This window comes from Panthera leo, chromosome D1 (assembly GCF_018350215.1).
Source record: "Panthera leo isolate Ple1 chromosome D1, P.leo_Ple1_pat1.1, whole genome shotgun sequence".
NCBI lineage: Eukaryota > Metazoa > Chordata > Mammalia > Carnivora > Felidae > Panthera > Panthera leo.
The window spans coordinates 40098737-40113757 of record NC_056688.1 but is presented as its reverse complement, the minus strand read 5'-3'; the positions used below and the strand labels follow the sequence as shown (position 1 = coordinate 40113757).

Here is a 15021-nt window from a genome sequence, read left to right as displayed (position 1 = left end):
GAGGTCACGAAGAGAAGTCTTACCACTATGCCTGCATTTTTTATTGCCAGTGGAAGCCCTAAAAGGCCAGTTCCAATATTTCCTTTAAGAAGATGCATAAGAGTTTGCACAAACCTGAAAAGTAAAAGTTGTAAGATTTAAACATTTTAGGAAAAAAGCTAATAAAATCCACATGATCATTGTTTTAGCATTGGAAGGGAACCGAAAATTAATCTAGGCAAAGAATCAAATAGCATTCCACTCAACCAGAAGTTGAATTGGCCAGAGATCATATTTGGTTCAAGTCTTATCTTTGCCATTTAAAAGCAGAACATGGAAAATTATTATGGAGATTAAATTAGATATTTGAGTGAAAATATTTTTGTACATATTAAAGAAATACAGAAAAGGTAATTTTCTCCTAAGATTCTTTGCTGCTATGACATTCAGAACAATACCGAAGATTATATATGGCTAGGCTGATAAGACAAAGCAATTTATTGACACTGACTACTGTCATCATGGTATATGTGATCTATGATTATCAACCTAACAGGGGCTTAATTAAAAGAAAAATCACACAAGTTTTAAAACTCTGCGTATCATCAGGTAAGATAAATACTAATTAACATTTAGACACTGAGTACTCCCTAAGGTATTTCACCTAAGTTTCCAGGAGGCATTTGAAGGAAGTCTCTTGACCAAGAAAAAATAAACTAGGAAGAATAGCCCAAATTTTAAACTTATAAAACAAACATGCTTGCCTAATTTTTTTTTAGTTCATACTGTTCTTTTATGATCACTTAAAATGTAACTTTGCTTAACAGTTAAATTACTATTACCGTAAGAACTTACTCACATCTATTAATGATGACAAAATAACAAAAAAGGGTTCTAAAAGGTTCCACTGCTTTCTTACCACCACTTTGTTTCACATCATTAACTCAGCATAAAAAAAGTGTTTACTACTCTTAACCGCCTAATTCCTAACTCCTATTTCAGAAGCCACTGCTCTTAAAATTTCTATTCCTTTCAATCAGATCTCCCTTCTTGCAGGATGCATAGCATTTAACAAGTATTGCGACAATACATATCAATTGCAGCAATTCCCACACATGGCTCTGTATTTTAGATGTATTTCTTCTTCCCCAAACAGACTATAAACACCTTGAGGGTGGGGACAATATCTGACTCATCCGTGTGTCTTCTGTAGTATCTAGAAAAGTGCTTTACCTATAGATTACAAAATAGACCCTGAATGAAAAGAAAAGGACACATATAACCCGTAATACTTACGAAATACCCTCTTGATCATCAAGCTGGTAATGCTTCTGAACAGGCAGCAGCTCTTGCTCGTGCTCTTCATCTGATGTCCCATCAAAATTCTGCTCATTTATTAAGGGCCTCATTACATCCATATCTTTAAAAAGAAAAGCAAAGTGCTTCACTACGATTTTAAAAACTGAGTTAAAGTGGTAATAAATCAATTTTTAAAACAAGGACATACCGCTTGTACTCATCTTTACTATTTCCACTCTGACTTAATTCACATAAATACTTTTGAGTTTTAGTATATTTAAAAAACAACTGGACTTATTTGCTGGATATTCTGTTTGGACTAAGCAGTGCAGAGTGAAAAGCTTAAGTATTCAATGCAAAACTTTTTCTGCTTTGTCCACATGAGGTTTATAGCAAATGATCCCAGAACTATGAGATGAAAAAAAATGTAAATAATCAAATGATTTTGTGTCTCTTCTCTTCAAATCATATTATATCATAAATAGCAATCATATTTTTAAATACTTTAAGTTATAAAGCCATTCCAATTTTTAAAATTTAGTATCAAAATGTACTCTTATATCTAACAGTTTTTAGCATGACTGAGGATGACAACTCTAGAACAAGATTTTTTAAATAAAGTTTATTTATTCTGAGAGAGAGGGAAAGACAGCATGTACATGCACACACAGGAGAGGCGGGAGAGGGAGAGAGAGGGAGAATTCCAAGCAGGCTCCATATGCTGTCAGCGCAGAGCCTGACGCAGGGCTGGAACTCACAGACCATGAGATTATGACCTGAGCTGAAATCAAGAGTCAGACACTTGGAGCCACCCAGATGCCCCTGAAGTATAGGATAGTTAAAAGAAATGAAAAGTTGCTTCCTTCAAATAAACACAATAAACCTATGAAACAGAGAACTGGGGTAACATAAATAATTTAGTTAGGAATGACGGTCATATAATTTTTTTAAGTTTTTTTATTTTGGAATAATTTAAAACTTACATTAAATTTGCAAGAATGGTACCAAAAAAAAACCCCTCATATGTATCCTTTCCAGACTTACCAATTTTTAACATTTTGCCATGTTTGCCTTTTGTTGCTCAAATGTTTATCACTTTTTATGAACTATCTGAGAGCAGGTTACATATATCAAAGCCCCTTACCCTAAAGTTAGCATGTATTCTCTAGGAACAAGAAGACGTTCTTGAATATTCACATTACAGTTATTAAACTCAGTTTAATATTGGTGCAATACTTTAAAGACATATATATAATTGGTAATATTAAATGCTTGCTGTCCGTCCTCTGCCAAAGTGTTCTCAATCATTCCTTGGCTGGAAGAAGTTCATTCTTTTGTGTATCACACTGTGTATCACAATGACACGTAGGACTTGAGAAAACACAAATTGATGTACCTCGCCCCAAAGCTTCTGATTCAGCAGGCCTGGGGTGAGTCTGAGAATATGCATTTCTAAGTTCCCAGGTGATTCTGAAGTTTCTGGTCTGGGAACCACACTTTGAGAACCACTGCTCTACTACATTCTCTAGGAAGAGCTCCTGGACACAGTATTTCCTAAGTTCTAGCATGCTTTAAACTGCTTTTCCACAGCCTTGCTATGAAGGACAGCTTGACAGAACACCTCTGGCTTACACTTTATATCTTTGAGTTTCTTGAAAATGCTGCTCCACTCTTGCCTTGCTTTATAGGCTACTCTAGAGAAGTCTGATGACAAACTAATTTTCTGAGCCATTACATACTTTGTCCCTTTTGCTTGAGGTCCTGAGGAATTTTTGCCTTTAAGATCTAATGGTTTTACTATGATATGTCTTCAGTCTAAGCATTTTGAGTCAATTTTCCCAGGGACACGGTGGGCTTTTTTGATTATGTAGATTTTGGCTTTCTTATTTCTGGACATTTTTCTTGGATTAATATCTGTTCAGTTCAAATATTTTGTTTTTCTTCTTTAGAGATTCCAATTATATGTCAAATCTCCTTTGCCTGTCTTCCATTTCAACCACTTTTTCTTTGACCCTTTTGATGTCTTTAACTCATTTAAATTCTTCTTTGAAATTCAATGACTCTATTAAATTTTCATTTCAGTATGTTCTCCCTTGGACACCTTGTACTCTATTATTTATTTATGATTTTTCCTATTGCTAGGCATTTCATGGACAGGGATCCTAATTTGAAAGTAGTGCCTTCTGTTAGCAGGATGAAGTTCAGTTTATGTAATGGATGATGTTCACTGACTGGGGTTATAGGGAGCAACTGGTATCTTTCTGGTTCTCTTTCATTTCTGAAGGATATTTAGTCCCCTACCTGCCCCCCTGCCCCTTACTTCCTTCTTTTTTTTCACCTCCAGGTATCAGAGGGACATCTAGATTGCTCCTTTTATCTCCTTCTCCTCCAGAAGCAATGTTTTGCCAAGGTTACTATACTTCTAGACCTCCTAATCCCCTCTCCTCTTTTCCAGAGATTCTAAAGAACCCTCCCCACTTTCACTGCTTGCAGCAGCAACAGGTACTCTGAATTTTGCTGTTTATTTTTCTGCTTATAGAAAATTTGAGGTTTGTGGTATCTTGGTCTCCTACTAATGCTAAAAGAGTAACTTCATGAATGGTTTACGTGTGCTCCTTTTTGAATTAACAGGTTTTTAAGGGAGGACATGTAGAGAGACTAGGATTTAGGCAGCCTTCATTATCCCAGTACCAAATGGAACTCATTACAACAGTTTTTCATAAGAGTAAAGTTATACTTTAAGATACTGGAAGATGCGTTAGCTTTGTAATATATATTTTTGTAATACATTTTGAAATCAGGAAGTATGATCACGTTGTTCTTCTTTTTCAAGATTGTTTTGGGTATTGGGGATTTTTTTGTAATGAAAATAGTATGATATTGGCATAAAGCTAGGCTTATAGACCACTGAAACTAAATGGAGAACCCAGAAATAAATCTATGCATATATGGTCAACTGATCTTTGGCAATGGTGCCAGGAATACACAATGGGGAAAATCTCTTCAACAAATAGTCGTGGGAAAACTGAATATACACATGCACAAGAAGGAAAGTGGATCTTTATCTCAATCCATACACAAAAATCAACTTAAAATATATTAAAGACTTAAATACTTGAAAAAGCCTCAGACATTGGTTTTGGCAATGATTTCATGGATATGACACCAGAAGCACAGGCAACAAAAGCAAAAATAGGCAAGAGGGCCTACATCAAATTAAAAAGCTTCTATACAAGAAAAGAAATAGTCAACATAGTGAAAAGCCAACCTACAGAATGGGAAAGAATATTTGCCAACTTTGCAAACTATATATTTGATAAAGGGCTAATTTCCACAATATATAAGAAACTCCTACAACTCAAGAGCAAAAAACCTAGAGATCAGATTAGTAAATTGGCTAAAGATTTGAACAAAGATGATACACAAATGGCCAATGGATTCATGAAAAGATGTTCAATGTCACTAATCATCAGAAAAATGAAAATTAAAACCACAATGAATGTCAATTTACACCTATTAGGGTGGTCATTATAAAAACAAATAAAAAGGTGGGGCACCAGGATGGCTTAGTAGGTTAAGCGTCCAACTCTTGATTTCAGCTCAAGTCATGATATCATGTTTCATTGGACTGACCTCCACATCGGGCTCTGTGCTGACAGCATGGAGCCTGATTGGGATTCTCTTCCTCTCGCTCTCTCTGTCTCTCTCTCTCTCTCCCTCCCCCTCTGCCCTCCCTGCTCATGCTCATTCTCTCTCTCAAAATAAACTTAAAAAAAAAAAAAGGCAACAAATATTGGTGAGGATGTGGCAAAACTGGAACCCTTCTACACAGTTGGTAGGAATGCAAAATGTTATAGTTGTGAAGGAAAACAGTACAGAGATTCCTCAAAAAATTAAAAACGGAATTACCATATGACTCAGTGCCACTTCTGAGAATTTACCCATAAGCACTGAAATCAGGAGCTTGAAGAGATGTTAATACTCCCGTGCTCAGGTTAGTGCTACTCACAACAGCCAGCATGTGGAAACAACATGCACTGACAGAGAAATGGATAAAGAAAATAGGATATATACACACAATGGAATATTATTTAGCCTTAAAAAAGAAATTCTTTAATATGCAAAACATGGGTGGACCTTGAAGACATTATGCTAAATGAAATAGGCTAGTCACAGTTCAAATACCACCCAATTCCACCTATTTATGGAATTTAAAATAGCCGAACTCATAGAAACAAAGACGAGAGTGGTAGTTGCCAGCCAGTGTGGAGGGGAAAACAGGGAGTTGCTAACCAACATGTATGAAATTTCAGTTATGCAAGGTAAGTAAGTTCTAGAGACCTGACATGCAACATTGTGCCTATGGATTACAATACTATACTGTACACTTAAAAATCTGTTAAGAGGACAGATCTCATGGTAAATGTTTATATAACATAATTAAAAAAAAAGATATTGGAAAGTGCTTGAAAATAGCCTACTCTTCAGTAATTTAAATATTCCTCCTCTAATAATGTTACTAGTATGTGTAAAATAAGATCAATGAATTAGTAAACATTCTAAACGCATAGAATCTAAATTAATGAGGATTTTCTATGATAGGAATTCCCTAACTTTGCCTTTGGGTAGTTTTTCTAACCCTTCAATCTTCAGGACATTCTCCACAGACTATTTTGCAGGATTTCCTAGTTTCTTGTTCTTCAGTATCAAAAGTGGCTCAGCTTAAACCTGTGCACCGTGAAAATTTAAGTAAATTGTTTCTCAGTATTAGAGAGCTAATGCTGGGATACCTACCACATCACTTTACTCTGATATCTATTAATATTATAAACTATGTTCATCATTTGTTTGAACAGATCCTATATCTTTTCTGTTATACTCTATACAAAGTAAATTAACACTTTATCTTGTAAAACCACGGTATTAGTTTGTTAGGGCTGCTATAACAAGGTACTACACAGTGGGTGGCTTAAAAAAACAGAAATTTATTATCAATTCTGGAGGCTAGAAGTCTGAAATCAAGGTGTTGGCATGGCTGGTTCCTACTGAGGGCTAGGAGAGAGGGATCTGTTCCAGGCTGTTCTTCTTGGCTTATAGATGGCTATCTTCAAGTTCATAGGGTATTTTCCCTGTATGCATGTCTGTGTCCTAATTTCCCCTTATTATAAGGATACAAGTCATACTGGATTAGTGGACCACCCTACTCCAGTGTGGCCTTTATCTTAACTAATTACATTTACAATGATCCTATTGCCAAGTAAGGTCACATTCTGTGGTACTAAAGGGTTAGGACTTCAATATATGAATTTAATTGACAACAATCATCATTATTCACTGCATTATCTTTAAACAGAAACGTGTTAATATTTTCATTCTAAAATTTACTCCATTGCTCTTGCTGACTCTTAAGTTCATTTGCATTTTTATTCATTCAGCTATTCAAATTGTCATTATTTGAACTAATTTCTTTCTGCCATAGGATGTACTATACATTTTGTGCATTACTAAATACACTATTTAAGTTCTCTATAAAGACAGTTATCACTGCCAATATTTCAAACACTGAACAATCTATTATTTGAAGCATACCTCCCAAGAGATCATAGCAGCCAGCATGCCTGTCAGAAAAAAAGTCAGAAAAAAAAAAGTTTTCTCACAACTTGTAAGTTTACTTTTAATGGTATCATCAGATCACTTATTTTTAGTATCTTTTAGTTAAACCTGAATATCTAGAGTTGTTAATATAATCTATAAGTACTCTACTAGTTCTATCATTCACAGAATCAAGTTTTTAAAATAGGATTACAATGTACAGTCAAATTCCCAACTAAAAGTTAGTTGGGCTCACAATTAGTCTTAACAAATTTATACTGCATAGCAACTGTCTTATTTAATTTTGTTTAACACTGTAATGCCTTGTAGTTTAAACTTTTCCCTCATTCTTAAATTCATTATTTCTCAATTTTATGTGGTCTAGGAAACATTAAATATGAGTTACTGTGAAAATAACTTTTCATATATATTTCTTTGCTTTAAATCCATTTGTCTGAACCCTCACCTTTAAAACCTTAATAAAAATTTAATTATCTCAGGAAGCTTCTCAAATAACAGTGAGATTAAAAAGAGCTATTTTTTTAAATCTGAAACTATTTGAGATAAAATTATTCTTAACAGTGTTAGCAATTTAAGAAGTACACGTTTCTAAATTGTTTCTCATCTATCATTAAGGCAATATGACACATATTATTAGTTAAATAACCATATGCTTAAACGTATTTTTAAAAGCTACGCTTAAAAATATAACTCCCTAAGACCCTCTCTGCAGTTTTAGCCTGTATTATTTAGGTAACATTACATAGTAAGAAATATGTATTTGTTAAACTAAGTAAACTAAGAGTAGGTGAAGCAGTCAGGTTTTAGGGCCGATTACATTATCATGATTTTGAATCATGATTTGTTTGTATGAAGTTTGAAAGATACAAGATAGTTACTGAATCTAAAGAACACATTAAAATGCCTTCTGATTGAATGTGCTCATAAAAGAGGTTGCAATCCTTTTTAATTCAGTTTCACAAATATTAACACCCAATATGTGTCGGTATTACTAGATGCTGGGAATTAAGCAATTACTAAAACTAACAAAAATTCTTGCCCTCATGGAGCTCAAATTCTAGTGAAGGAAAGAGACAATAAATAAGTAAAATAGAGAGTATGCTAGTGTTAAATGTTAAGAAGGAAAATAGGGATTGGGAGGGACAGTCTATGGTTTTAGATAGGACAGCCGAATTAGGCCTCACTGAGAAAGTAGGGTTTTAAAGAAGAACTGAAGGAGGACGGGGCGGTGAACAATGTGGTTATCTGGGGCAAGAGCAATTAGGCAGTGGAAACAGCAAAGACAAAGGCTCTGAGGATGCAGAGAGCCTGGTGTGTTCAGGAGAAGGAGGCCAGAGTGAGCAGAGAGGGCAGAGCAAGGGGGGAGTAAGCGAGATCAGAGGTAACAGAGGTAACAGATGCTACACAGCCTTGCAGACCATCCTGAGTGGCATGAAAGCCACCTAAAGCAGCGTTGTACAACAGAAATATAACATGAGCCACAAACATAATTTAAATGTTCTAGTACTCACATTTTTGAAAAAGGAAACTAACAGGCAAAATTAATTTTAATAATATATCTTATGTAAGCCAATATATTCAAAATACTATCATTGAAAATGTAATCAACAAAAAAAATTACTAACAAGATACTTTACATTTTATTTTTCATACTAAGTCTTGGAAATCCAGTGTGCGTTTTACACGTACATCATATTTTAATTTAGACAAACAACATTTCAAATATACGTACGGCTGCAGACTATCACACTGGACAACACAGCAACAGAGTTTGGTGCAGGGGAGTGACCTGATCTGATTTATACTTTAACCAGGGTTCCTGTGGGCCTACCTTCTCACGTGTAAAATGAGAGCAGTAACTTCTCCCTCACAGGGGTTTTATGATAATGAAATGAGGTAACATTTATGAAGCACAGAGCCTAGTTCTTGGCACAGAGGTAGTCAGTAAACACTAGTGTTCCTCCCCTTCCTACACAATGATATATTAGAAGCAAATCATGCTGCACAGGATTTTAAATGTAAATTTCTGACAAGAAATTTATTAATTAATTTACTATCAACAATTAATAATTTTGAGCATTTATGAGGTGCAAACTGTGTGTAGCCAAAATGTGTTATGCTGGCCAGAAGGAAATAGAGACTAGCAGAAGAAACAAGTACTTAAAAACCTAACACGGTCACGGTAAACGCTTTAACAAAGTTAAGAAAGGTATGGAATAAAATCAGAACACTCAAACAACATAATTAAAAGTTACAAAATTACAATTTATATTATAATTTACTATTATTTGCCAATGTCCTGCTGTAATTTTTTGGCCAAGTACTGAACTGGACAGTTCTAAAAAGTGCTATGTGATTACTCTAGGTAAGAGTTAACAATGTCTTATAAAATAAAACACTACTAAGCAATGGATAGCAAACTACCTAAACACAGTTATTTCTATTTACAAATGGAAAAACCATATGAATAAGAAACACCAGCTTCATTCAATATTATATTATATTTATATTTATAATTTATATTTTATATTTATATTTTATTTATAATTTATATTTTATATTTATATTTATATTATATTTATTTATTATATTTATTTTATATTTTGTTTTATATTTATATTTATTTATATTTTATATATTTAATTTATATTTATATTTATATTTATATAATTTATATTTATATTTTTATATAAATTTATTTTATATTTATATTATATATTATATTATATTTTATACTTATATTTATATTTATATATTTTATATTTATATTATAATTTACTATTATTTACCAATGTCCTGCTGTAATTTTTGGCCAAGTACTGAACTGGACAGTTCTAAAAAGTGCTATGTGATTACTCTAGGTAAGAGTTAACAATGCCTTATAAAATAAAACACTACTAAGCAATGGATAGCAAACTACCTAAACACAGTTATTTCTATTTACAAATGGAAAAACCACATGAATAAGAAACACCAGCTTCATTCAATATTATACACGATACATAACATACCGTATGTATACATGAATAGGGCAGAAAATTGGAACATTCTTAAATTAGGCAGTACTTGTATGATCTTTTATACTGCCCAGACAATTGTTTCAACCTCAATTTCTTAACCTAAAAATCGACCTAAATTTCTAGTTGTAGTCAGAATTAAAGAAAATCACATTAATTTACCAATATATCTTGAAACCTTAAAAATGTTTATCCTTTCACCTAGTAATTCCAGTTCTGACAAGCCAGTATATAGAAAAAAAGGATTTCTGCACAAAGATGTTGAATGAAACATTATTTATGTTGAAAATTTGGAAACAACCTAAATGTGCAATAATCAGGAAATTGCTAAATTAACTACAGGACCTCCACTTTATAAAGCATTACACTGACATTAAATTATAGTTTTGAAGTCTAAGTAAAACAGGGAAAAGTATATCATGCTGAGTGTGAAAAAGCTGGATAATCACAGTATGAATTCAATGATGTTTTAAAAAGTTAATTTAAAATGAAAGCAAGGAAACACATCAAAAATGGGGAATAAGTTAAGGATAGAGATGGCCAATGGGATCATGAGTACTTTTTACTGTCTTCCTCTGGAAAATGTAGAAAAAAAATAAGAAGAGAGTAATAAACTAGCATTACTTTTATAATAGCAAAATAAATCACTTTTATTTTGACAATGGACAAACTAAAAATAGAAATAACTTCTTTTAATATAACATAATGTGGTCTTCTAAATCTATAAACTACTATCTATGCAATATGGGAATAGTAACTGTCTTATTCATTTCTGAAGTGGTGAAAATATGCACAGCAAGAAATCTTCCAGAGTTCTCCATTGCCTATGAAATGTAGACCTTAAGCTGTACAAATGGCTACTAACATACCTTAAGAAAATCTGTGTCTTAACATCTCTACCAGTGCCTTTTACATAGCCATCCAATTTTTAAAATCTGGTCATTGTAGAAAATAATATTTTGTCATTGTAGAACATCAGAAAATATATACATAAGCAATATTTTTAAATTAAAATTACCTCACTAGCCAGAAACAACCACTCGTAACATTTTAGAGGGCAAATACATGCAGTCACTCCTGTATGTTCTCCTTCAGTCCCATGGCTTTTAATACCATCTAAATGCTGATGACTTCCAAATTTGTATCTCCAGACCAGATCTCTCACTAGGTCTAGACATAAATCTAATTGCCTACTTACTTAACATCTGCTTGAGTATCCTCACAACATGGCAGCTGGCTTCCCCCCAAGTGAATGATCCAGGAAAGAGAGAGCAAGGCACAATGCCTTTTCAGACCTGGCTTGGAAGTCACATATTATCACTTCCACCACCATCTGTCCGTTGGAAGCAAGTTAGTAAATCCAATCCACACTCCAAGAGAAGGAAATTAAGTCCTCCTCTTGAAGAGACAAACATCAAAGAATCTGGAGACATTCTATAAAACCACCATAACATCTGAGTTGATGGCAATTTCATTCTTCCAAATATTCAGATCCCTGGAGTCATTCCTGTTTCCTGTTTCACTCTCAACCTTCATCTAATCTGTTAGGAAATCATTCTGCTTATACTTTCGAGTATATCCAGAGTGTAACCATTTCTCTCCAAGCCCACGGCTACAACCATACTTCTAGAAAGGACATATCCATCTCTTTCCTGAATTTCAGAAAAGAAGAGTGAGATCAAGCCCCACGTCCACACTGGGAGTACGGAGCTTGCTTGGGATTCTCTCTCTCCTCTCTCTCTGCCCCTCCTCCATGCACACACACACCCTCTCTTTCTCAAAATAAATAAATAAACACTTAAAACATGTATGTGGCAAACATCGTCCCATATTACTTTTAATGACCTATTCAGTATATGGCTATATTGCAATTTACCCAAACAATTTCCTTTAATTGGACATTTAGATAGTTACCAGATTTTCTCAACTATAAATAACGTAGTGAACATTTCCTGACATAAGTATTTGTTACATGACTTATTTCTCTGGGAAATATTTCTAGAAGTAAAATTGCTGGGTCAAAGGATACGTGCATTTTTAACGATAATTACATTACACTGTTCTTACCATCAACGCATGAGAATGCCCATTTCCCCACATCCGAAGAGGCGTTATTAGTGAATTTAAAACAGACAAACTGGGTTTGTATCTGGGTTATGCCTTTAATTAACTTAAAATTACTGTATCTATAAAATGGGGATAGTAATAGCATCTACCTCACCCAATTGTCTTGAAGATTAAAGGAAACAGTGCGTATGTATAGCACTTAGCACACGGCTTGACACAAAGTAAACAATCAATAAAATGCTAAGTTTATTTCTACCATTATTAGGACTTGAAAGAAATCACTTGCAAAGTGCCCTGCCCATTATTACAGGAACACCAACCTATTAATTACTATAATGAAGTGCTTCTTTAAAGCTCAACTTAAAAAAAAAAAAAAAATCATTCAGCATCGAATTAAAACTATTCCTAAATATAATTCGTACAACTACAGGAAACAATGACAAGACTACCCCGACCCTTGCTTTTGTTTTCCTTGTGACAGCAGGAAACCATAAACAGTGTTGTACTTGCCCTGTCGCCAAGGAGATAAGAGACCAGAGGAAAACAGGAAAACAAACTTTGGCAATCCAGCTGGCTACAGGTCTCTCCTGTCCAGTTAGGTGAACTCGGCGCGCTCGCCACTCCTCGGTGGCACCCGGTAAATTAAGGATTCACCAAGGACTCAGAACGGGGCTGCTGCGATCGCAAAGCCTTAAAGCATCGCTGGGGGAGACGCGGAGATTCACCGCGCAAGCTCTCGCTTGCCATTGACGTGTTTACACAACGCAGCCCACCCCCAACGCGCGCGCGCGCGCGCGCGCGCGCGCACACACACACACACACACACACACACACACACACCCACACACACACACACACACAAACACATATACCCACACACGCACGCCCATTTGACGCCCTTGGTAGGCCGGGCTTTTCGCCGGCCCAGCTCTCCGGTCAGACAACCCGCTCCTGCGCCGGTGCCATCCCGGGGTCAGTCACCTCCCCGAGCCTCAGCTCATCCCACGTTCCACGGAGGTTTGCCCTGCCGGGTTTTCAATTCATACCCGTGCCAGACCCATGACCCCAAGAGCCCCCGACCATTCCAGGAAAGCCACCCGCGACTCTCCAGGGCCACGCGCGTGCGGATGAACGGCAGCCGCGGCCCGGCGCCAGCTCCCGCCTCCCCGGCCGAGGCCGAGCGCCGGCCCGGAGCCCGGGCGCATCCCGAGGGCACGCGGCCTCGGCCTCCGCCCCCGCCGGCACGCAGCACCCACCGAGCTCCTCGCGCCCCGCCGCCTCGGCCGCCGCCGGCGCCGCCGCTTCCATCTCTCGGGGGTCTCCAGGACGCCGCTCCCCCGCCGCTGCGTGGCCGGAGACAGGCGGAGGCCTTCCCGGCCGAGCGCGACCCACGCCCAGCGCCCGCCTCCCGGCCCCCAGGACCCCACCCGCGCGGCGGGGAGCATGCGCAGTGACGCTGCCCGGCCCGCCGCGGTGCTGGCGCGCGAGGGGCCGTCCTGGGGCTCGCCCCGCGCTGCGGACGAGCGGCGCTGGCGGGGGAAGACGCGAGGGAGCGGAGACCAGGCGGAAGAGGGCGGTATAACGGGACACAAGGGGCGGTTTGGAGGTCACTGGCATGGGAGCTCAGAGCTGGCGGGGACCCAGGCCTGTAGTTCCCTGGAGGACTTAAAAGGTGACCACGAACTTAAATTTGAAGGGCCCATCTAATTTGCAAGGCTTCAGTATTCTGTAAGGCACCAGAGAGAATGCAGAGTAGGAGGGGATTGTCCCCTCTCCATGCTGGAGTTCCGACTTATTCCTTGGTTATCCGTCTTCCTATGCCCCTGTTTAGAGATTCAGGATGCACTCAATCTTAGGATTTAATTTAGTCAAATAGTTTCACTTTAAGGATTTTTCAGTGCCCTCCAAAAATATTTGGCGTTAATCTCACGGCTGAAAGAAAATTAAGGTTAAGAATAATTGTACTGATGTGTCAGACACTCTTAAGCACTATTCATAATTCTGATGACAATCCTGTGAGATAATTCTAATGTTTATATCCGTTTTACTGATGAGGGAACTAAGGCCCACAAAGCTAAGTAACTTGTACAAGGACAGGAAACTAATAAATGGCAAAGATGGAATTCTATCTGCAGTCAGAGCTGGGGCTCTCCACCAGTATACAAAGCTGACCTCTCAGGTGCGTACCAATTAATATTTGATCAATCAATAGATGAAGCCAGCTTTTGGTTTGAAAGGAAAATATTTTAATTTTGAAATCGCTTTCATTATCTTTCACTTCATCTTTCTTTAAATTCAGGACACTAGACACTTTTGGTCTTCTCCATTTCAGTGTGGTCTTTTTAGGAAAGCCTTTTTCTGAGGGGTGTCTAGGTTCTAGGACCACTGTTATAGCTACACGGTGGTGGTGTTAAATATTTTTAATTCTGAGGTTATAAAAGTACACAGCTACATAATATCTATATCTCTCCTCCTGTTGCATCCTTTGTAGGTTTTACTAGTGAAAATGACAGTTTGCCAAAACCATTTATTTTACTACATATCTACCCCCAATCACTCACACACATACGCCTGCAAACCCCGAAGAAAGGTTTGATTTGAAATGTCCCTGACAAGTAACAAAGATGTATGGGAAGGGAGAGAGAGAAGAATTCCATTCTAGGTCATAGCTAGAGGAATAGTCTCTCATCTGCATTGATGGAGCAGAGCACTAGGTTAGAAATCAGTGGGAGAGAAAATAGGCATCAGACTGGTGATTGCCCAGAAAACCATCCATTGTAATGAGAATACTTGGGGCAGTGTTGTGAAAGAGGAACATTAGTCTTTGAGTGTTAAAAGGAATCAAAGCCATTGTCCTCTAATCTCAGCATCAGGAAAGCAGATCTGGCAGTGCGGAAAGAAAAAAGGCTTGATCTGTGATACAGGCCTGGGCTTCTTTGGAGAAGCCTGGGCTGAGGCAGGCAGCCAGACTCAGTATCTTTGCAAAGTGATGTGGAGATAAGCCAAATGATAGGGATGATAATAAGATTCGAGAGAATTATGGTTT

General features: G+C 37.1%; 1 protein-coding gene across 4 annotated transcripts in view; it reads right to left on the bottom strand.

Moving 5' to 3' along the window:
• Positions 1-13386, bottom strand: part of SLC36A4 (solute carrier family 36 member 4) — a 50654-nt gene extending 37268 nt beyond the window's left edge. Inside the window, exons 1-3 of one of the 4 annotated variants that reach the window (XM_042904645.1) lie at positions 13232-13386; positions 1276-1399; positions 24-114 (exon numbers count right to left, since the gene is read on the bottom strand). In XM_042904645.1, the coding sequence (XP_042760579.1) occupies positions 24-114; positions 1276-1399; positions 13232-13283 (267 nt within the window). In that variant the 5' untranslated portion in view covers positions 13284-13386. Of the gene's footprint in view, positions 1-23; positions 115-1275; positions 1400-6867; positions 6889-11106; positions 11333-12485; positions 12699-13231 lie in introns of those variants that run through there. The other 3 variants (XM_042904647.1, XM_042904646.1, XM_042904648.1) reach the window with 3 other exon arrangements.
• Positions 13387-15021: the final 1635 nt, after the last annotated feature.